Genomic DNA, 22152 nt, shown 5'->3' with positions numbered 1-22152 from the left:
CGGGAAGCCAGGCATGCGTAATCTACTTTACACTTGAGTCATCTTTCCATATTAGGCACCATTCTCGGGCCCCTTTCCTGTGCTACTTTCTACTTAGTATTACGCGCGTATGACCTGGTCAACCGGGCTACGGCTGAAGTAGAAACCGCGTTCATTTCTTCATCATGCCAAGACGGAATCTACATCTTGTTTCCTGCTCTTCCGACGGACAAGTGTCATCGCGGGATTGGAAGATCACCTTCTAGCGTGCCCAAGCGCATCTTTGCCGCGACTGCACTAAGCATCAGAAAGTTGTTCAGATGCTTTACCCCATCGCGCGGGCGCGTGAGCACGCTCGGCATCATTCCGAAAGCAGCGAGATAAGAACTTTGAGCGGACAGACAGACGGGGTCGGGCACATTGCCAAGGGGGGGGGGGTGGTTAGCTGTCGTTGCAAGGCTGCCGTGGGCAATCCACTACATGTGCCTTGGCCCAGGTTGGGCGGGCTCGCGTAGAGTCTGAGACATCGGAGGAAAAAGGAAGCTTGGAACTTGCAGCTACACACACACCTTTTTCGGTTGTTAGTCTGTGAACTGTGAACGGTGCCTGTGGCCCGCGCGACACCCGTCCAGCGGGTCGAACTTTCAACAAAAAACTGGCGACCTACCTAGTTGGTCCGGCATCGCGACCCAACCCGTGCGAGCACTAGTCAGGTTAGTTTCACTGCGTAGCATTAATTACACCTCCCATTTCTGTAACTTGGGTGTTGGTGATGGCTGGCTCCGCACATTATCCGACACGTAATGTAAACCAGACGAGAAAGCCCTTGTGGTATTGTGGGAAAGAAGACTGGCCTTAAGAAGCAGGAAAGTACGGGGTATGTGCCCACGAGTAATCTGAATGGACCTGGCTATTACTCGCGGCAGGCAGCTCCCCAGTCACCCCCATGAAGACTGTGAATCTGCTACACATCACTCAAACCCACGATAGTAGGAGACCTGATGGTGATCGACACAGCTTCTGCTGAAAACGCTGATTGGCAACCCACCTGCCAGAAATCTCCTTTTGTTTTACTGGTAACCTGCCGTGCCCCCTCCCCCGCTACGACCGACCCATGGCAATGCTCATCGTACCATGGCAAGATTAATAGCCCGAAAGTTGACAATATAGAGGGGGCCAGCCGGCCAACTACGTTAGCGGAAGAATGGCCGCGCCAGGGCGGTGCTGCTGGCACGCGGTTGGCAACCTAATAACAGAAGGGCGCGCGAAATGGTGGGAATGGGAGACTTGCTCGAGTGTTGGTAGGTCCCCCAAGCGAATACATTCGCTTCAAAAGCCCTCTTTCTCTTCTGGGACCATGCAAGCAAGTAGCCTGCATATTCTGCGACAATGGTCTCACGCAAGATCCTTACCTGCCCTCGATAAGCAGGTAGCGGTATGCCGTGCCATGATATGAGATTCCTTGATTTAAGTTATGTTCTACTTGGTTGCAACATGATGATAACTTGTCATATTTAGGCTTTAGAACTGCCGAAAACGTCTTCAGGTATCGAGAGACCTGCCAAACTAGGTTTCCAGGGCCAAGCAATTACCCCACAACCTCCAATGGGGATATTCGAGTTGTTTACTCCAGACGTTCCTCGTACGGTACTGTGCAATACCACATTCCAATAGTCTCGGCCATAAAGGGTAAGAACGAATATAACTTTCACTACAAATATAAGCGATTTCATCATGGCTTTACCCTTCCTATATCCAAGATCCGCTGCTATGCACTTGTAAACTGGAAGTCTCTCCGATTACAAGGCGTGAACATGGAAGATATTCAGGCAGCCCTAGAGTCAGGAAACTCGGACAAGAAGTCTGGCATATGGACGGCAGTGATCTCATTGAATACTGCCGATGCTGCGCTCTTGCCTGCTTCACGCCGGCGGAGAGGTGGCTGTTGGTAAGCCAAAGACTGGACGGTCGCTGCCCTTGTCAAAGGCAGCGTGCCACGTTCTTTGCTCTCGTACAAGATCCAACCATTCGCCATACGTAACAACCGCTTTGTAAAACGTCAGATCTCGGTAGAGTTGAAATTGGAAATAATAATACGAGGAAGTGGCCTCATTGGCCTAGCTATTGGTTAAAACACACCCAAGCAGGGCGGTCTCGTAAGAACGACTGACCTATCACGACTACGGTGCACCTTTGATTTTGCCTCTCCGTAAGCGCTACAACAAAGTGGGAAGGTCCCAACTATAGACTCACTATGAAGAAAATTAAAGTGTATAAACAGGTACTTGAAACCTCTGTCTATAAGCTGTAGCCCCAGCTCGCTACCGTAGGAGCAAGATATGGCAATACCATTTTTACCTTCCGCGACGTCCTGCACTCTCCAGGACTCAACTAGTAATGCTTCCAAGTCTCAATGATAGAATCAAACTCTTCCCTGTGTCAGTAGTCTGATACTTTAGCTGTAGTTCCCTTCATCTAAACCCCATTACTTATTACTGATTGTGCCATCGTTCCATCAAAGCATAAAGACAGGAACATTTAGGCAGCTCAACACTCCCTCTCCCATCGTGAAAACAAAGCAACACATCTTTGTTGAGGATGTAAGCAGACGCAAAGTAATCTCATGCTGGTCTCGTCAGACAACGCCTGACGCTTAGACCATGCGGGCGTGGCAGCAGCACAACAGCGCCATCAACACACATTGGAACGACTGTCGTCGGGCCCATGACACGTCCAGCAGACCAGTTTTGTGTTATGTAACCTGCATGTAAGCTCTTTAACAGGCGCTCGGGTACTCTTTCGGGTCCAAAGATGCGGTCAACCTGGACATCGTCTCGTATTCATGGCCGCAGTTTCTCTCCTGTCCTACCAGTCATCTCACCGCTCGGAAGACATCATGCGCATCATTTTCTCTGTCTGGATCGTGGGACAGTACATGGGTATGGTTATGAGGTGCATTCCATCTCCATCTTGACAGCGAACGTGGTCTGCAATGGTCGGACCAGCGGATGATGCACCCCGTAACGCGCTCACGGGTGCGTTTGTACAGCCGGCCAAGCCTTTTTTTTTCCCAGCTTAAAACATGTGGCACGGGGTGCATGGCACGCTTCTGTCTCGTCATTTTCAGCCAATGAAACCAAGATACAGCTTGTTAAGAAGAAGGTGTGAGTCGTACAAAGCCCATTGTTGTCCTCTTACCGCTGGCATGGCGCGGATCCGACGTTAATGACGGGCTGGAAGAGGGGCCGCCGCCAAATGCTGTCAAAGATGCTCACACGCCCATGATCTCAACATGTAACGCTTGCCCCCCCGCCTTGACGGTACATTACACAAGGGTTTTTCTGAAGATGGTTGGCCCGCAGCACTTGTAGACTCTTCATTTATTTCACCATGTTCACAAAAAAAAGCCACTTCGCGATAGTTACCGGAATAGGAAGTGTGCTACAGCGTCAATTTCGTGTCTCTCGGTGGTAATACCGCCCTGGGTCCGGTTTTTTCCTACATTTGAGATGGACGTGGAACTAGGGTCGCAGTGCGGAGCTTTGTATTTGGTTCTTGGTCCGTCCATGAATCGCAGCCACTTGTACGGAGTACCCTGTCGGTCCTCAAGATCATTCATGTGTGGGGGTCTAAGAGAGGGAAACAGGTGGAAAACTAAATACCAAAGTTTAGTTCGGCTCTATAGTAAAATATAAGACGAGAATGAATAGAATGCAAAAAGTGCCGAATAAACACCAATACCAAATTCGCCTTTGCTAGCTGTAGAATACGGTTCATGAGCGTCGAAATACCTTCGTCAACAGTCCGCCGCCGCTGCCTCGGCCACGGCGAGTCATGTCCTCTTGATGGCCTCCTGTCTCCGACGATGGACGTCCAGGGTATCCTGACGCCTGACGAACATCACTTGCTCGCGGAACCTCCACGTAGCCTTCTGTCTCGTCCAGACCAGCACGATGCACTTTGCCCACGTAATCGTCTGCGTGTATCTTGGAGGAGCTGCCAACATCCTGATAAGTTCTCGGTGGCGCCGACTCATGCGCCAGCTCGCCTCGCAGCTTCCCAAGGCCTCGGTCTAAGTGCATCACCATCTCGGCACCTGCACCAGAGGAGCGAGCTCCATGGTCGGCTTGTAGGTCTCGTGCTTTTCGATATAGGTCGTTGTGCTGCTCTCTGAACTCGGCCTCCAGCTCACGCTCTTGACTCTCAAGGCGCGCTGCCCGTTCAGCCAGCTGCTCTGGTGTATTCGGAGATAACTGCTGTTGATCTTCTGCTCGGCGGGCATCTAGCCATCTTGCATAATTCTGCTTGCTCTCTACCTCAGCTGAGCCGGACGGTACCATGTCTTGCCACTTGTTGGACCAAGCTCTGGCTTCTGGCGTAGCTTTGGAACCAACGACGAATTTATCGAATGAGACGCTAAACTCTCGGAAATTGCCCTTTAAAATGAAGCATTCTCCAACCCAGCCACTCGATCGTAGCTTTTCAAGCAAAATGCCGGCAGTGGGACATGCGTATGGAGAGTCGACACCCTTTGAGTAGAAGAGTAAGCATTTGCAGCCCATGCGTGCGGCAAAGGCCTTTCGACTTTCCACATCATTGAAACACCGCTCGATTATATCGAGAGGTGCTATCTGCAGAAAAGACTGAGGAGCGCGCAGGCTCAATGCTCCATGCAAATGTGATCTGTTAAAATCGTTTGGCGAACGCAGGTCAAAGGGTAGAATCTGACCGGGCAAGGACAGTTCTAGCAGCTCAGATAGGGCCATAGGAAGAATCATACGTGGTCCATCATCGCCTATACGCGATTGATCCTTAAGCTTCATACTTGCCAGTCGATTCGACACGATATCTCTCTCGCGCCTGTGGTGGAACCAAACTTCGAGGTGCCATAACTCGATGCCCAGATTCGAGGCCAGCATCGCGCTTTGCGCATCATTGGGTAAAGGTTCATGCTGGTAATATTCCTCCAGTCTTCTTTCTACATGACTTGCAAAGCGCTTCGGTTCAGGAACATTGTCGCCAAATACGGTACGACGCATTGATTGCTGTTGATTGAGGATAATTTGCCTCGATATCCCGGAACTTTCGGGGGGTGATGTAGACAATGGCTGGCGTTGGAGGGTCTGTAGGGATAGGTTGGAGTCCACTGGCCGAAGCGGTTGAATATGTGAAATGCCCGGGGAAGATAAGATAGGTGACCCTGGAGCACTGAAAGTCGGCGAATAACTCGTGGGCTGGTCGCTCCTGGTCATTGTCCCAGCGGAGCCATGGCCAATACCAGATGCTTCTCGGGGTCTTCGGTCATATACATGGTCTGCTGCGGCGAACGTAGTGCCAGAAACGCCAGAGATGAAAGACTCTGTGTCATTTCTTCCAGTCTGGGATTGACGGACTTGCGCCGCAGCCCTCAGTGTTGGAGGTTGCTGGGCATTCCTCGGTATGGCGAGATTGTTGGATCTGATAAAGGCGACGAAAGATGTCGCGTGGTCTTCGGGTAGTAGATCCCATATCATTACGGGCATTGAAACAAGAAGCAGGGTCGAATGACTCTTGAACACTCCTTGAACTTTGACATGCTTGGCAAGTGAAGGAAAGGCACTTAGCCATTGCTCCCAGGCATTGATATCAAGCCTCTGGTCGTCCTCCAATGCCAGGGAAATCATCACGTGCGGTGTATCTTCGTCCGGGTCGCTGGAAACAGTCGTTCTGGGACTAGGGTTTGGGCATGGCCCTCGGGTGATGCCCATCGGGTCGGCACCGGAGCCGTGGTTTGGTCGCGGCGGAGACGGAGGCAGTGGTGGCGATGGGGGCAGCTTCTGCACCTGCCTAGCGCTACACAACTCAATACTTGGCGCTTTATGATTTGCTGTCATCATGAAATGAACCGGAGTTGACCGGGCTTCGAATAGCTTGCCGTTGATGGTGATGGGACGAGGATGCTTCAGGCGCGCCAGTACCTCAGCATGCAGCATGGCAGCAGAGAATGTTCGTGACCTCCACTCCTGCAATACTTCTATAAGGGCATTCGTGAAAGAATAACGACCTGGATCTGGGGCAATGGCGTCCCAACTTGACGCAGATATCGTCTCGGTAATGCTGTTTCCAGTAGGGAAGGTTGCGCTCGCTGCGCCGGCACAGCAGTCGAGTAGGATGAGAACATCTGACTTCGAGCGCTCGAGGAGCGTTTGGATAGCCGACCATCTGGAGGCAATTAATATTGGAGTGATTCAGGATGAGTACACGATCCTTACTGTAACCAGGAAGAGCTTGGCTCTCGTGTCCTGAGTGCATGTCAGTCTCAACCCTTCGGGAACTCGGCCAAGTCGGTACATACGCGCACCAGGTGCTCTGACGCGACTCATCGATTCTAGCATGCCCGCCATAATAAACCAGGAACAACGTATCGGGTGATTCGTGCTCTTTGATCAACTGCCCGACGCGCATCATCAACTCAAGATGTGAGTTTTCCGAGGGAATGGCAAAAATGTCCGTGTCAAAGGCATAGTCTTCGCTGAGACACTTCTGCAAGTCCTCCAGCTCAGGCAGTACAAAAAGGTCATCTGAGCCCCAATGAAGAAGAAGAGCTTCCACCTTTTTGTAGCGCTGCGATGAGCGGCCACGGTTGGGAAAGGCACGCGCCGCGGACTAGATGCGACTCATTAGTAGGAAGCCCTCCTTGCCGCCAGACTTTTCTTACATCTTCCAGTCTTTTCGCGAACTGACTGATGTGCTTCACGTGGAAGCTTGTACGGCTAATATCATGAGTGGCCGATCTGGGCTGCATTGCGGTGTTGCTAAAGTTGACCTATATCGCCAGAGAGGAGGCAGTGAGAGAGGTATTTAGCAGCTACAATCGGCCCGTATAGCGAAGAGGGACACATGGTGTCATATTGCATTCGTCTACATACAGATGGGTCGCCGTTCCGTGCGCCTAAGCCCCCTACGGGCTGGCGGGCACGGATTGTGACATAGGGTTGGTCATCGGCCATTGTCGAGGACCTGTCGGACAGCGGAGGCGTGGTAGAACTGTGAGTGGAGGGCCATCAGGCCATGGATCAGTCTCGCAAGGAGGTTATGTTGTCAACAGAAACCAATGACTATAGCAAGAGTTAAATGAGCACAGCTCGAGTAATATCTCGGAAGAAAATGAACGTGGATGACGGTGACTGCGCAACGACGAAAAGGCTTCTTGAGCGAGGCGAAACGGCCATGCCTCACATCTCGGTCCCCAAAAAGGCTTAGCGCCGTTTTTCCTCGGTCTGTCCTTTGGCACACCGGGTGTGGGTGCCTATTTGCCCAGCGACGATCCTCCGATTTTTAAAAGAGAAGTAGGCACCGGCTTTGAATGGATGTTAGATTCAGATACGGTTCAGCTCGATCTGGCATATATTGGTGGCTGTGTGGGCTAAACATCCGTACCACGACCATCAGTTCCGCACATGTACGTACACGTCTCAGACAACGTCGAATCTGGAGTCACAGCAGGATATTCCGCCCGTGTACTCCGCGTCACTATTAGATAAGGAAGGCATGGTTAATATATGCCAAAGCAAAAATAATATTTCTGTTTCAAGATACTTAAAATTATTATTTCCCGCTGCATCAAGTCTCCCAGCACATTCTTGACTAGTGCTAATCTGAGGTGCAGGGTAGGCAGCGCAAGGCTCGTGTGGAACCCGCTCATGCCAGCTCTGGTGAAGCCATGGTTTGGACAGCCTCTCCCTTTGCCCCAACTGCCTCCATGACAGTCAAGTTCAGCGTACCGCCGCGGCTCATATTCCTGCTGCTCATGTGTTACTTGAGACGCGCCGGGAAAGTATCAGCCTGAACCATTTATCCTACGATGAAGGAGCGCATCACGTTCGTTCACCCTCCAGGGGGTGAGCTGGACCCAAAAGACTTTGACGTGCAGCCTAGCGGTTTGCTCGGCCCAGCCATCAATACAATGCGTGAAGACAGATTCACCATACCTATCGATGAGATACCGAATGAATTCGCGTCTGTATTGAGCGAGTATAGCTCTTTGCAGGTTCGATGGGCCAGTCCCCGACAACAGAACACAATCAGCCCATTCAGCTCCCGTATATCGCCCGGACTCCACGTATCTTATACACCAGCGACTCAAGCAGGCTCAGAAACGTATGTTAGAAATGTATTGGTGGTTCTTCGATACTAACAAGGTTTCAGATCGAAACTCTGCGCTCTTTTACAGGCGTTTGGAAGTGTCGACTGCAAGCCAGAGGTAAGCTGGAATAAGACGATGGAAAGGTCGTCGCTAATGCTTGTATCAGGCTTTTACGGCAACCAGTCAAACATCCAGTAAGGTGACAACTGGGCGTTATTTCCATCAGCATATCGAAGCCCTGGGTGACTTTATGGCTTATTTTTCGACAACGTTCTGCACAGAGCTTGATCCAGAATGTCAGGCGAGGGTCAGGGGACTGGACATTGCTGCCTCTCTTGATATAACGTATGATGAAGCGGAGCAAGCAGTCAAGCTGACGGCGTTCTGGCCTCTGCGAAGCCAAAGTTTGGTAGCGCTAGCAGCTGACAACCGACGCACCGAAGTCGGCATCATGGGCCTGGACGAACCACCAAACATGAAATCACATGAACTCGGCGTTTCTGGCACACTTACCGTCCTGAAAGAACATACTAAACCCAGTGCTGTATTTTTTGCGTTTCCAGCTCGCCATAGGGCCAGCCAAGCGTCATTCTCATCGCGTTTTGTTACGCCCACTGGGCTGCACCCAACCATGCAGCTGAGCTTTGACTCCAACAAGCCACCAGCCGAGGGCGGCAGCTGCAAGATGTACGCATACCTGACGCTGCCGAGGACAATATTTGCAGACAGATATCAGCTCGCCGATAGTCTGTTTCTAGCCTCCAAGAACCTGACAGCAGCACCATACACAAGCCTTCCCGTCGATCTCGAAGCCCCAGAATACGCCACGCCAGTTTGGGGTTCGACGGTTTTGCTGGAGCTTGCACCCCCTGCGATGCGTGCGTATCCTGACGCGTGGACAGCAGAGGTGCCCCTCCATCTGCGCTACCTCAAACCTTCTGAGACAGGCATCGAGGATATTGAGGTTCCATTCCCCGCAGTATTCTGGGCGTGCGAGCCTGTAAAGTCTGCGGATTTTACCAAGAGCCCCTTTGATAGGGTTCATCTTGGATATGATGATCTGTTCGAAGACGGAACAGTATTTTGGCACATCCACCCACGGGGACACGGCGGAAGCCGTGCTGTGGAGAGCCGGCTTATGAGTGGCATCTCGGTCCCGGTTCTCAACGCCAGCGCGTCGGACTGGGTCGGAATTGGAACCACAGCTGCCATCTCAATTGGCTTTGCATGGGTTCTATGGAAGCTCCTTGGCGCCGTGATGCCATCTGGACGCAAGGGTGACACAACTGACAAGCCCGCCCGTGACAAGCACTAAGTAAAACGAAGAAGCTTTGCATGTCAGGCGGCGATTGCAGGTCCAGAGAATCAATGCGTCGAGCATCCGCCGGCTGAGTCTTGGTATTAGCCAGGGCAGGGACAGGCTCGTCCCCACAGAATACAAGAATCGAATCCATCACACCGGACATCACGCGTACCATGACCTGATAATCTACAAATGCATGAACATTGAACTAGTGCCCCAGCACGAATACCAGGAAGCGGCACAGAAGGGGGCCTGGTCCGGTGCATTCGTTTGCTGAAAAAAATGCATACGTAGTTTGCACGTGACGTCGGCGATGTTTAGCACCGACTTTGACAGCGGCCACTGGCTCACCCACCAAAACCTAGATTCGAAGAAACGGCCAGCCAAGCGCAACGGTTTTATTTTTTTCTCGTATTTATTACCAGAACAAGAGTCTACCAACATACAGCATTCCACAGTTTCTTTCCTGCTGCGCCACAGAGGCCATGCCGTGAACAGAGCCACCCCGCGGCAGCAGAGACACGTCCCCCGATGGCCCCCACGCCACCCTCAGCGGATGCAGCGTCGTCAGCGTCACCTCATAGCGAAGACCGTACGCGGCGCAACGTAGCCTGCGTCAACTGTCGCAACTCCAAGGTGTGTGATTGTTCCGGGTAAAGGTCCCGCGGAGTTGTTTACTGCCAGAGCCATTCTGCCAAGGAGAAACAGTTTCGCGGTACCTTTACGCAACCCTGCCAACGAGGGTACTGTTAAGACTTACAAGTGTCTTTCGTAATTTTTTTCTCGTCCGGTGCAGGTGCGCTGTCGATCTAGTACTGTCCCCGGTCAGCCGTGTCAGAGATGCGCCAAACTCCAAATCTCCTGCGTAGTGGATAAGTTTCACAAACGCATAACAAAACGAAGGCAAGCAACCAGTACCTGAATCGGGACCCGTTTCCATTTTGTCGAATCCACTAACGGGTGCGCAGCAAGCTCGAGCTGCTCGAGCAGGAGCTCCGGTCCATCAAGCAGGTCGTCCATCCGCACGGCACCAACGGCGCCGACGCGAAATGGGCGCCGCCGAGTCCGCAGGTCCCGTTTCCTGCCGCATCGGAAAATCACAACCGAGGCTTTGCACAAACTATCCCGCAAGCGCCTACGCCTCTTTCTGAGCCGTCGGCCGCCGGTGCCGCAGCTCCGTCCGCACAGGTCCCCGAGCACCGCCCCAAAACCGGCCCCACACAGACCCGGATGCTTGGCGAACACATGGTCTCCGGAGACGACATTGACTGGTATTTCAACAAGTACGCGGCCACTCGCTGTGACGTCGATGCCCTGCTGACCAAGTCGACTTAGATTCTTGCAATGCTTTCACCCTGCACTGCCCATCCTGCGAAAGCGGGATCCGGATGAGTGCTACGAGGCCAGCCCGACGCTGTTCTGGGTCATCATATACGTGACCTGTCGGCGATATACCACAGACCGTGTCTTTTTCCGCGCCTTGGTAGATTACGTCGACAAGGACATCTCAAAAACACTGATGGACCCGGTCATGACGCTGGAAACCGCACACGCGGCACTGTTCCTCTGCGCCTGGCCCCTCCCTGTAATACGACTCTTGACAGATTCGTCCACGACGTACATCAGCATAGTCATGACAGGGATCATGATGATCGGAGTCCACACGGGCCGTGGCAGCCATAAGCAGTTTTGTGTGGGCACACGAAAAGGTCGCGTCTTCTCCGACGAGGAAGCAGCGTCGACCTGGATGGCCTGTTGTGTGCTGGCACAAAAGTAAGGCAACAGGGATCCGCTCGATGGTGTCCTTCTCTGCTAACTAATACGATTTGCAGGATATCAACGACAAGCGGCCATCCGCCACCCTCTATTCAACATGACGACACACAATGTCGTGCATCTCTGGACTCACCATTCTGGACTGATCTCATTGTGATGTTTGACTTGTACCGATTTCTCAACCGCTTCCACACCGCAATGTCGGTGCACGCATCTACCCATGGGCAAACCCCCAGCTCCGAGGTTGCGCGATGGGAGCAAGAGTTTGAGACTCTGAGACCCGCGATTATCCAGTCCAACACTGGTATGATCCTCCATTCAACCTAGGCGCGCTCCCATTCCTTTCTCACTAACACCAAACATAGCCCTGACCTATGTCCTGTCTCTGTCAGCGCTTCTCGAGATACAGAATTTTTACTTCTGCGCTAACCCGGAAGCACCGCCCCATGTGCAACGAATCAACTACCTCCGCGCGTTCAGCACGGCGCGCCGCCTCATCAGTACGGTACTGGAGCAGGAGTCGTGCTGCAAGTTTCTCACGCATGCCACGAACCAGATATTCCGCAGCCTGATCGACGCCGCCTGCATCGTAACTGCCATCCTGTACTCTACGTCGGCGCCGCCCGACCTGTCGCCCAACGACGCCAACCTCCTGGCGCAGCACGCCGCCGCCGTGCTCCACCGCTGCTCCGTTGAGGAGAGCGACCTCCCGCATCGCATCGGCGTCATTGTCGAGACGTTCTGGAACGTCCGTCACCTCATCCCACGCATCGAGATTGGGCCGCGCGCCTGGTCGGACCGCCTTGGCGTCGGCATGTCGTTTTGGTGCCTGGAGCTCTTCAAGCGAGGCCTTCGCGCCGCGCAAAAGAACAGCGAAACGGCGGCGGCCGCCAATAGGGCCGACGAACTTATTCGTATGTTGACAGACCACAGCTTCTGGACCACTCCCCTCCCTTCCCCTCCGGGAGGCAACGGGCAAGGACAGAAATAAAAAATGACGACCAGAATACTAACGGCGTGCAGATGGTCCCAGGAAGACGCGACAGAACCCGGCGCAGAGTGCCAGTGAGCTGCCTGCTGACAGTGGCATGCAAGCTTCCGTGCCCCTACAATCGACGTCGACGTCTGTCGGCCAGCCGAGCAACATGCTGCAGCCAATGTCCATGGGTCCGGACCCCTTCCAGGAGATTGACTGGTCCATGTTTACAGACGACTTTGGTTGGATCGGTGATGACGGCGTCCTGCTTGGCCTTCCATAAAACGGAACCGAGAAAAGAATGCCCAAAAGCAGGAAGCGGGGCCAGATATTGCATCCGATTTTGTCCCTGGCTTCACTTCGACACGGCCGTGCTCGGCCTGGAAACTTTTTGTTTCCTCGCATGCTACGTCCGCCATGATTAAAAATCATTCATGTTGCATCTACTTTAGGCGTTATTGTGTGTCTCGTAATTTTTTATTCATGCACACATGTCACTTCATGCTCACAGAATTGTTATGATCAACGAGTCAATTGATTTATAATTACTATTTTATTGGCTGGTTTATTGGTTTATTACGCCACTGCCAAAACAAAGGTATAAATATCATCTATGCATCAAAAGAGAATTGCTTTTGGCCATGCGGGAAATAAAATCGTGATGCGTAAGAAAACGCCGTATAAAGCAAACCAGTACCGCTGTCAGTTTATGACGTGGCATGGAAACAAATGTGATGAAGGAAATCAGATAGCAAGCCCTTTCTTCTTTTGGGATATTGAAGACACTGTCCCTCTGTTTAGTCGTAAAAGTCTCCATCGTCCATATCCAGTTCATCGACAGCATCTTCCTCGTCCATCATCTCTTCGTCATCTTCAGGGTCACTGTCGTGGTGATTGGCGAGCACAACGATTCTACCGTCATCCAATTCAACGCGGGCCGTCTCCTTGTCGCGGATGCTGTTCCGGAGTATGAGAATGGCGAGCTTGTTGAGCACCTCCTGCTCGATGAGACGGGCCAAGGGCCGGGCACCGTAGGCGGGCGAGTAGCCGGCGTTGCCGAGGTAATCTTTGGCTTCGTCGGAGACGTCGATGGTGACGTTGCGACCATTGTCATGGAGCCGCTTCTGGATTTCATTGATGCGCAGGTCCACAATGTTGCGAATCTCCTTGCGGGTGAGGCGGTTGAAGATGACGACTGAGTTGATGCGATTGAGGAACTCGGGGAGGAAGTAGTTGCGCAGCGAACTCATGACCAACTCCTTTGTGGGAGCGTCGACCTTGCCCTCCTTGGTCCCGGGGCGCGTGAGGTACTCGGCGCCTAGGTTAGAAGTCATGACGACGATGCAGTTCTTGGCATCGACGACTCGACCTTGTCCGTCGGTGATGCGACCGTCGTCCATAAGCTGCAACATGACAGTGAGAATCTCCTTGGCAGCCTTCTCGACTTCGTCGAAGAGTAGGATGGAGAAAGGCTTGCGACGAAGCGCCTCCGTGAGCTGGCCGCCGGCGTCGTGGCCGACGTAGCCGGGTGGCGCACCAATCATGCGACTGAGCGAGTGACGCTCCTGGTACTCGGACATGTCGAAACGGATCATGGCGCGGCTGTCGTCAAATAGGAACTCGGCAAGAGCTTTGGTCAATAGAGTCTTGCCAGTGCCCGAGGGACCGCAGAAGAGAAAGCTGGGAGGTTGGTTGGGGTTAGAAAGGCCAGAGCGCTGCAACCTGATGGCGTTGGCGACAGACTTGACAGCTTCCCTCTGGCCGACAACGACCTTGCTTAAAGCCTTTTCCATGTAGATGAGTTTTTCCTTTTCAGACGTGCGGAGTCGAGTAACGGGGATACCAGTCCAGCGTGCAACAATTTCGTTGATTTGGTCGGCATCCACTGTGTCAGTGACCATGGCGCCGCCGGCGTCAGGATTGGACTCGTTGAGAGCGGCATCAGCGGCGGCTTTCTTAAGCTCGAGCCGCTTGATGACGTCTTGCTGGTCAGGAATAGCTCCGTACTTGAGATCGGCGGCCTTGGCGTGCTCGTTGTTGTTCATAGCATCTTCAAGACGCTTCTCCAGGTCGTCGAGTTTGACCTTGGCGTTGTGAATGTCCTCGCTTCGTTTGATCTCGTTTTGGTACTTTTCGCGAAGCGGCTCGAGTTCTTCCTCGACATTCTTGGCTTCCTTCTTTGCCTGCATGAGACGGCTCTGCGATGCTTCATCGTGCTCTTTCTCAAGAGCAGCGATTTCAATCATGAGTTGGCTCAGCTTGCGTTCGTTGGAGTCAATGATTTCAGGTCGGGATTCGCGGGCCACTTGAACAGCAGCTGCAGCCTCGTCAACGAGATCAATGGCCGAATCAGGCAGTCTGCGAGTCGTAAGGTACCTGGCGGCCAGGTTGGCGGCGGCGACCAGGGCGTTGTCTTTGATTGTGACGCGGTGGTGACGATCGTATCTCTCCTTGAGACCACGGAGGATAGAAATGGTCTCAGGAATGGAGGGCTCCTTGACAAGAACTTGTTGGAAACGACGCTCAAACGCCGCGTCCTTTTCGACATACTTTCGATATTCGGCGAGGGTGGTAGCACCAATGCAGTGCAACTGCCCACGAGCTAGCATGGGCTTAAGCAGGTTGGCAGCATCCATTCCACCTTCTCCAGATGAGCCGGCGCCCATGAGGAGGTGAATTTCGTCCACGAAGAGAACAATCATTTCCTTGGACGCCTCGATTTCTTTCAGGACACCCTTCATTCTCTCCTCGAATTCACCGCGGAACTTGGAGCCAGCGACGAGCGCTCCAACATCAAGAGAGAGCAGTCTGCAGTTCTTCAGGTTGTCGGGAACATCGCGAATAACGATGCGCTGCGCAAGGCCTTCCACAACAGTAGTCTTTCCTACACCTGGCTCACCAATCAGAACAGGGTTGTTCTTGGTACGGCGTGAGAGGATACGGACGACTCGGCGAATCTCCTCCTCTCGTCCAATAACTGGATCGACTTTCTTGTCGCGGGCCATGGCAGTCATATCGATGGTGAACTTTGCCAAGTTCTCATTTTCTTGTTCCGTATCAGCGGTTTTGCTATCAACTCGCTTTGTTCCGCGGATGGCCTGGACAGCGTCCTGGATCATCTTCGGCTTCGGTATATTGGCCTCACGGAGGGTTGCTTGGATGCTAGGTTCCTCGGAGAGGGCAGTGATGAGGTGGTCGACACCAATGTAGGTATCTTTTTGAATCTTTTGCAGTTCCATGGCCTTCCGCAACACGGCGTGGAATTGTGGCGAGAGAGAGACCTGCTCTGGAGGAGGATCCTGGCTCGGCAGGCGAACCAGTGTCTTCTTCAGAGCTCGGTCAAAAAGTTGAGGATCACCATGTGCTCTCTCGATAACTTGGCGAAACAGTGTCGCAATGGCGGCGGGAGGGGCATTCTGCTGATCTTTGGATTGATCGATAGGCGGTTCGAGTAGCGAAACGGCCAGGTGGACGGGCACAAGTTGCGAGTGTGCGTATTGTTCAGCCAAGGACATGGCATCCTCCACGGCCTTTTGCGCTCGGTCTGTGAAATCCATTCGTGCCGTCATATTGAACGAATGGCTGTGTGTCTATCTTCGGCAGGTCTGGGTTGTGTCTTGAGAGATGTGAAGAAGCTCAAGGCACTAGACTTCAGTCTATGATAGTTATTAGCATGCAATGAGCATGAAGGTTTCGAGTGTGTGTATGTGTGTGAGTGAGTGAAGGAGAAAATCAGAATAAACCAAGGTGCCGTGATAGAGTTTTAACATTTATGGCTTCAGATCATGGCCTGACCGAGTAGCCCCTCCAATAACCTGGAAGCGTACAGAAGCTGGTAGCACAGGCGTGATGTCACTGGAAGTTTCCGGCGGTTTAGTGGGGCCGTCGGGCGCTAACAGAATAACGGTGTTTGCTGCGGGAAGGTCGCTGGGCAGCTGCTTATTAACCGACGCTTCATATCTTCTTGTCGGTGCCCCACCAGACTCGTTGTGGCCTACCTTGGCAACTTGGGTGCCTTGCATGGCAGTGTGTGTTACCAGAGGCTAAGTACAAGACTCAGCTGTGATTGAAATGCCACTCCTGAAGGAAGTCAAGGCAATTTGTGTAATCTATCATTACCTGTGTACCATTTATGTTGCTGTCTACTCGTGGGCAAGTTGCAGGTACATACACTATCTTATCGTCACCTGATTTGGTGTACTTCCCCCAACACCTCAAAATAACTACCCACCCCGATCAGGTCACATGACACATCTGTCAGTTACTCTGGAGTTTTCTACCATTTTTGCTGGGGTGTCTGAGTAGGGACGGTTCGCAAAGGCCTTGACTGAGCGACCGCCTGTTGACGACTCTTTTCCGACAATGAACACATCACACAGGGTCCGCGTGGGCCAATTACCAGACATTGCGCGGCTATGTCTGCGTCACGTCCATGGAGCAAAAAAACCCCCCAACCCCATGGCTTTCCAGGGGCCGCCAGGCCATGGCGAGAACATCTGGGTGTTTGCCCACCGCAGGACCAGCCAAATAATCTACAGCTTCAATGCTACGTTAGATGTAAGCGCAGAGTTTGCCAGCCACGGCGCAGGAGGCGGTTGCGCCCCCAAGATGCGCAGTTTAGGTGCCGGGAGACGAGCAACGAGAATGTGCTAGCTAACGCCCTTTGCCCTCGCTGCAATTTAGGGAGTCCACGACATGAAGCAACTGCCCTACAATGGCAAGAAGACAAAGCCCGCCAAGCTACGAAAGGACTACTGGGCGCCCATGGCCAAGATTGCGTTTCCCAAGGGTGCCGGCAGCGTGGGCTGCACCGTGTTTCAGAAGCTGCGCGAGCTCAAGCACCTACACGAGGTTTCCTGGGACGACACCCTGCTCTACAAGAAGCCGATCGAGTACAACGAGAGTCAGAGGAAAGCGGCCGCCAAGCGTGCTGCCGAGGAAGAGCCCGAGCCCCGATTCACGCGCAGCAAGGCCGAGCGCGGCAAGGCTCTCAACGCGCAGAAAGCAAACTCGGTCGCGGACATGGCAGCTGTGCTGGGGGGCGCCGGTCCCGGTAACAAGATTGTCTCTACAGAAAAGACTGGTCGCAAGAAGCTCGTGGAGGTCACGGTGACCTGGGCCAACATCCTGGACGCCGGATACGCACAAAAGTGGTCGCACAATGTCGCCCACTCAGAGATGGTTGAACCTGTTGCGGAGACGGCCCTACCCGCGGAGGCGGAAGCTGCGGCGTGAGGCAGCTGGATTGCTTTGTGTACCCAAATAGAAAGTGAAGCGTCCCGAACTCCACGACTGTACGAGTAGATGTAGTTAAACCATTACGACTTGCACTTGGTCAATGTACTGGGACAGCTTGGACCGGGAAACCAAGCACCGACCCGGGACGCATGGGAGCGTCTACGCAAGTGGCAGGTGTGGGCGTGTACAAAAGAAGATGGTGCGCAACTGGGCGAACCAGCGCGCAAAAGAAAAGAGATATTGTAATAGTAAGCACAAACCATAACCAGCGGAGCATCAAGCCCTAGAATATATCCTCGTATACCCATGCATAAAATCCCGTGCAAGGCCGCCTCTTGAACAGAGCAAAGTAAAGAAAAAAAAAGTAGAGTGACAAGTCCAACTTGTATGCAGCTGGGGGCCTCGCGAAACGGGGCGAAAATCAATCGTTCAAGTCATTAAAGCAAGCCAGGACCAAGCCGACAAAATAAAACGCTACCCACGAGTTTCCGGCCGCGGTTCTCTTAAGCTTTCATACAGAACTGCTTCAGATACTCGTAGTAAGGAATATTGTCATTGACAGTTTGGCGGATAATCTTTTGCGCCTCGGGGCCGTATTTCTTGAGCCACTCGGCGTCTTCAGACTCGACAGTTGAGATTTTCTGTACATTGGTTAGCGACAAGATTGTCCAGAAATGCTGCCGCAGAGAAGAAGAGCTCACCTGTGCGTGGGACCTGCCCTCGAGACGCGTGGTGCGAAGGCAGTCATCGTGGAAGCCGTCAAACTTGGCAAACTTCTCCCTGGCGATCCTGCCGTCCTCCTCGGACCACTCGAGCATCGAGGGCGAGTAATCGATGCCGGTGCGCTCGCAGAACATGCGGATCATTTCCTCGGGGCCATCGAGGAGGTCGTCGGCGTCGAGGACGGTCAGGTGCTCCTTGTCGGTGACACCGCTTTCAAGCAGATAGTCAAAGAGGCGGACGAGCTCCTCGTAACCGGCCTCGCTGGGGAGGAAGTAGGGGAAGCCGTTGCGGTCGCTCAGCGGCGGGAGGCAGCAGCGCCAGTACGACGGGATGGAGCGGCGCGGGTGGCGGATGAGGAAGGTGAAGTGAAACTTGCTCAGGACGTCGAGGGGCAGCACGGTCGGGTTGCCGGGCTCCGGACGGCTGCTCACGGACGGAGCGATGCTGGTGGGCCTGCCCTCGGGCTGCATCACGTAGTATGCCATGTCTTTGATGAAGAGTCGCTTTCCCTAGAAAGAGGTGAGTGCTTGCTCAAAGAACCGGGTCGGCGGGAGAATACGGACCTGAGACTGCATCTGGGCAAAGCTGTCCAACACGGTCTGGAAGGTATCGGAGCAGGACATGCCCAGGGACCCGCGGTCGGCGGCCTCGTCCTTGAAGCGCTCGCTCATGAGCTCTGGGCCCAGGTAGAAGGCATCGGCAAAGGGCTCATGGGAGCACTCCAGGATATCACGACGGGTCATGAATACCTGTTTCGAGGCAAGAACTGTCAGCCACGGGATTCAGGTCAATGGGTGTCGCATGTTCCCTGACACTCGGCAGAGAGCCCAAGAAAGCGACCGTGATTAGAAGCATACCCGTTCAAAAGCCGTGGAGCATGCTCGTGGGTGTGTAAGAGTAAAGATGGGTCGAGGAGCCATTGTTGGTGTTGCTATCGCGCTTGAAAGGTTTCAAGGCCCAGTGGAAGAGAAACAGTTGGAGACGTGAAAGGGAAACGGGAATCAAGAGAAGAACCAAAAGAGAAATGAGAGAAAGAGCAAGGTATTCTGTCACCACCAGGCAACGAATGGAGAAATGCACGACCTTAAATATAACGATCGGGACATCGGCAGAGATAGGTCTGGGAGTTTCGAAGTACCTGATGTCGACGTTGCATGGCTTGGAGCTATCGGTGCCGCTTTAGGTACGTGGGCGGTCGGTCGGCCGGGGGTGCTTGTGTGCCTGTGTGTGTACCTGCGGCTCGTCGGACGATTGGCATCGGGGCGGTATTTCCTAAACTCTATTCCTACCGAGCCATCGTTCCCCAAGAGAGCAAGAGAAGCCGGCTGTCCTCGAGACTGGGATTGTGGCGCAACCGTGTTGAATAGTCTAGACCGGCAGCGATGAGCCGAAGTCATTGCATCCCAGACACTTTCGTCAAGGAAAAAAAAAAGATGCAAGGGCACCCACCCCCTCGCCACGTCAAACTCAAAAAAAGGAAAAAAATCAATGGCCCGTTCAATCTATACCATCGCAAAAGCAGCAACGGACTCCCCGCTCCAAGCGCAGGTTCTAACGGAGGTTTAGAGCCTCAGGTCCCCGCTCGAGGCTCCTCCCCATGTGGCACCCAATCCCAAGAGATCATGGGCAACTGGGTACATATGATTGGGAGACATTCCGGATCCTCGCTCAGAAGCGAAAGAAGAAAAGAGAAAAGAAAATAGCCGAAAGACACCGTGAAGAGATTATATCAAAATGTTCTATGTATTTCGACTGAGGAAAAGGAAGAAAAAAAGAGACAAATGCAGTTTTTAGTGACATATCGCATTGCTGCTAGCGGTCTGCCATGGTTTTGCATGACTTGCTGGGAGATGGGAGGGTTGAGGCGGCTCTGGATAGGCTGGGCGTGGGACCGCGGCTCCAGCTTTTGCTGGGCTTGCCACCTGTTTCCTGTGTTTCTTTTTTTTTTGCTTCTTCTGGCCTTTTTTTAGCAGCCGCCGTCGCAATGCCGAGAAAAGAAGAGTACAATCAAGCAATAGAAAGCGTTGAAGACAAGACGACAAATACAAAAATCCCTCCTCCGTGTTGATGTGCTGGCGCATGCAAGCCACAGGACGCCATCTCTCTATATGTGCGTGTGTGTGAGTGTGTGGTTGGTGAGGCTGCCATCTCTGCCTCGGTGGTTACTTGTACTTGTCCCCTTTATCCGTAAGTATAGAAATAGTGCAAACAAGCAAGTACCTGCCACCTGCCAAGAGAGGTGACTTATCAGAGCTTCTGGAAGGGGATCCCCCTCCTCGGTAGGTAGTACCTAGATAGCAGGCAGGCTAGTTACTGATAGGTATGCAAGCGGCGGTGCCGCGCATCAGATGGAATGGCGTGCATTCAAACCGGCTCTCCAAGGACACACCAACAGCACACGACCAGCTTCCGCATAAAATCGCTCAAAGCCAAGAAACCCTGCCTGTACAAATGACCAGAATGACAAGGGCTGAGCAAGAACGAACTTTATTAAAAAAAAACCAAATAAAAAAACTTTGCTATCGATGAACGGAACAGCCTTGGAACAATGTCATTGGGAGGGGGGAAACGCCGCTGCAGGCAAGGGGCGAGGTGTGGAGGGGCCGCTGAACCCACTCCACCCACTACCGATGGCCCGAGAAGATCGAATTGCCAGTCTCTTCCATCATGACGTTGGAAGCGCAAGCCTTCCCCGTCATGGTGAGGGGACAATGCCGTCAGTACGGCGCTCGTGACAGAGGCGGGAGGGGAGAGAGAGAGCTAAAGGGACCGAATCAAGGAGAGCTTTTCGCACCATATTTCCTTTCCTTTTTCGTTCCTTTTTTGTTTCTTGCGGCGTCTGCGATGGATACATGCAACACCGGTATTGCAAGCAATGGGATTTCTTGTGTGCGTGGAACGAGATGCGAACATATGGAGCTGCAGCTGAGATTTGATTGGGGACAATGGCGCCTACGTCACCGCGCAGATCTGCTTTAGCCGTCTGTTGTCGATAAAGAGACATGACTGTGCAGCCATGTTGATTGCAAGCTGCAAATTACCCCATCAGCGCCTATCGCGGGGTTCACTAAGACCTGGCTTCATCTCAGTGTCACGCAATCGCTGCTCCAGGTTCCCATAGACCTCCGGTACGGCACATACGACTAGCCTCATAGAAGACCCTGTGAGACCAATGAATCTTGATAACGACTATCGATAGTGCATCGACTTGAAAATGATGGAACAAGTAAGAGATACACTCTCTCAACGTTCAATCCTCCCCATAGTTCTCTGGCAAAAGTATATCTTCGCGTTTGTCGATGGAGTAGAAGACGTGTATGTGACTCCTGCTCTTCATTAGGCCTCACAATACTCAAGTAATGCGTAGATTTATTGTGAAAATGAGAGATTTGTTCATTGTCTCTCCCTTCGGAGCTATCCGTCTCGGTTTTCGAATCTTGCCGTGTATACTCTTTTCAATTTTCTCGTACAGCGACAATCAGAGCGCGGGCGAACCAGACGAGGAGTTTCACGAGGTTAAACGCAAAGCCCGTGACACATACAGGTTCTGAGCCAACAGAAAAAACAAGAGACTAAGAATAGCCAAGCCATCTTCCCCGAGCTCGTAGCGCTCTGCGTATGCGCGCCGTCTAGTGTGCCGTGTTGGCTGAGGCGAGGTTATATCCGCAAATCAAAAAAAAGGGAAAGAAAGAACAAAAGGAAAACGGCTGAAATAATTGAGCTAGCACACACTATGTCACTTATTTCTTCATGATCTTCTCTCTTCTCTCTTCAACTTTTTTCATATGATTGAGAAAGCATCCGAGGTTTCTGACTCCAGTACCCTCTGTCGTGCATAGACCGGCTCGGCACCTGGCGGCAGGCGGGTGGTGGTGAAACACTGTTGCCGGCATGGCAGCGCCGCAATGCTCGGTTGGCTATGCGCATCTACGCAAAGGCCGGATTGTGCCCGAAGAAGCGCATGAATAAAGAGACCTCCCGTTGTCGGCATGAAAAAGCTAAATAGACGACCACGACGAACGGTGCTGCCGT

The 22152-nt window shown here is 52.8% G+C and overlaps 6 protein-coding genes across 6 annotated transcripts; 3 read left to right on the top strand and 3 right to left on the bottom strand.

Annotated features, from left to right (window-relative positions):
* Positions 1 to 3752: 3752 nt before the first annotated feature.
* V2A60_008967 (uncharacterized protein) lies at positions 3753 to 6968 on the bottom strand (the record flags this gene model as incomplete). Its single annotated transcript, XM_083260237.1, has 5 exons — positions 3753 to 6180; positions 6231 to 6260; positions 6314 to 6624; positions 6677 to 6784; positions 6888 to 6968. 5 exons carry the CDS (start codon positions 6966 to 6968, stop codon positions 3753 to 3755), a joined length of 2958 nt encoding a protein of 985 aa, XP_083116363.1.
* Positions 6969 to 7822: 854 nt separating this feature from the next.
* On the top strand, positions 7823 to 9419 carry V2A60_008966 (PIG-X; the record flags this gene model as incomplete). The annotated part of the gene is made up of 3 exons (XM_083260236.1): positions 7823 to 8118; positions 8167 to 8221; positions 8271 to 9419. The coding sequence occupies 3 exons, from the start codon at positions 7823 to 7825 to the stop codon at positions 9417 to 9419; spliced, it is 1500 nt and encodes a 499-aa protein (XP_083116362.1).
* A 519-nt stretch (positions 9420 to 9938) lies between these two features.
* On the top strand, positions 9939 to 12442 carry V2A60_008965 (uncharacterized protein; the record flags this gene model as incomplete). The annotated part of the gene is made up of 6 exons (XM_083260235.1): positions 9939 to 10043; positions 10380 to 10690; positions 10743 to 11180; positions 11240 to 11487; positions 11549 to 12097; positions 12207 to 12442. 6 exons carry the CDS (start codon positions 9939 to 9941, stop codon positions 12440 to 12442), a joined length of 1887 nt encoding a protein of 628 aa, XP_083116361.1.
* Positions 12443 to 12956: 514 nt separating this feature from the next.
* Positions 12957 to 15728, bottom strand: V2A60_008964 (P-loop containing nucleoside triphosphate hydrolase protein; the record flags this gene model as incomplete). The annotated part of the gene is made up of 1 exon (XM_083260234.1): positions 12957 to 15728. One exon carries the CDS (start codon positions 15726 to 15728, stop codon positions 12957 to 12959), a length of 2772 nt encoding a protein of 923 aa, XP_083116360.1.
* An 889-nt stretch (positions 15729 to 16617) lies between these two features.
* On the top strand, positions 16618 to 17394 carry V2A60_008963 (mitochondrial 54S ribosomal protein mL67; the record flags this gene model as incomplete). Its single annotated transcript, XM_083260233.1, has 2 exons — positions 16618 to 16716; positions 16843 to 17394. The coding sequence occupies 2 exons, from the start codon at positions 16618 to 16620 to the stop codon at positions 17392 to 17394; spliced, it is 651 nt and encodes a 216-aa protein (XP_083116359.1).
* A 506-nt stretch (positions 17395 to 17900) lies between these two features.
* V2A60_008962 (P-loop containing nucleoside triphosphate hydrolase protein) lies at positions 17901 to 19040 on the bottom strand (the record flags this gene model as incomplete). Its single annotated transcript, XM_083260232.1, has 4 exons — positions 17901 to 18038; positions 18099 to 18629; positions 18684 to 18869; positions 18978 to 19040. 4 exons carry the CDS (start codon positions 19038 to 19040, stop codon positions 17901 to 17903), a joined length of 918 nt encoding a protein of 305 aa, XP_083116358.1.
* Between the last annotated feature and the right edge of the window lie 3112 nt (positions 19041 to 22152).

The sequence above is a fragment of the Cordyceps javanica genome, chromosome 6, assembly GCF_051103115.1.
Source record: "Cordyceps javanica chromosome 6, complete sequence".
Classification (NCBI taxonomy): Eukaryota; Fungi; Ascomycota; class Sordariomycetes; order Hypocreales; family Cordycipitaceae; genus Cordyceps; species Cordyceps javanica.
Note: the sequence above shows the minus strand (reverse complement) of the source record. Positions and strands in the feature narration are given on the sequence as shown.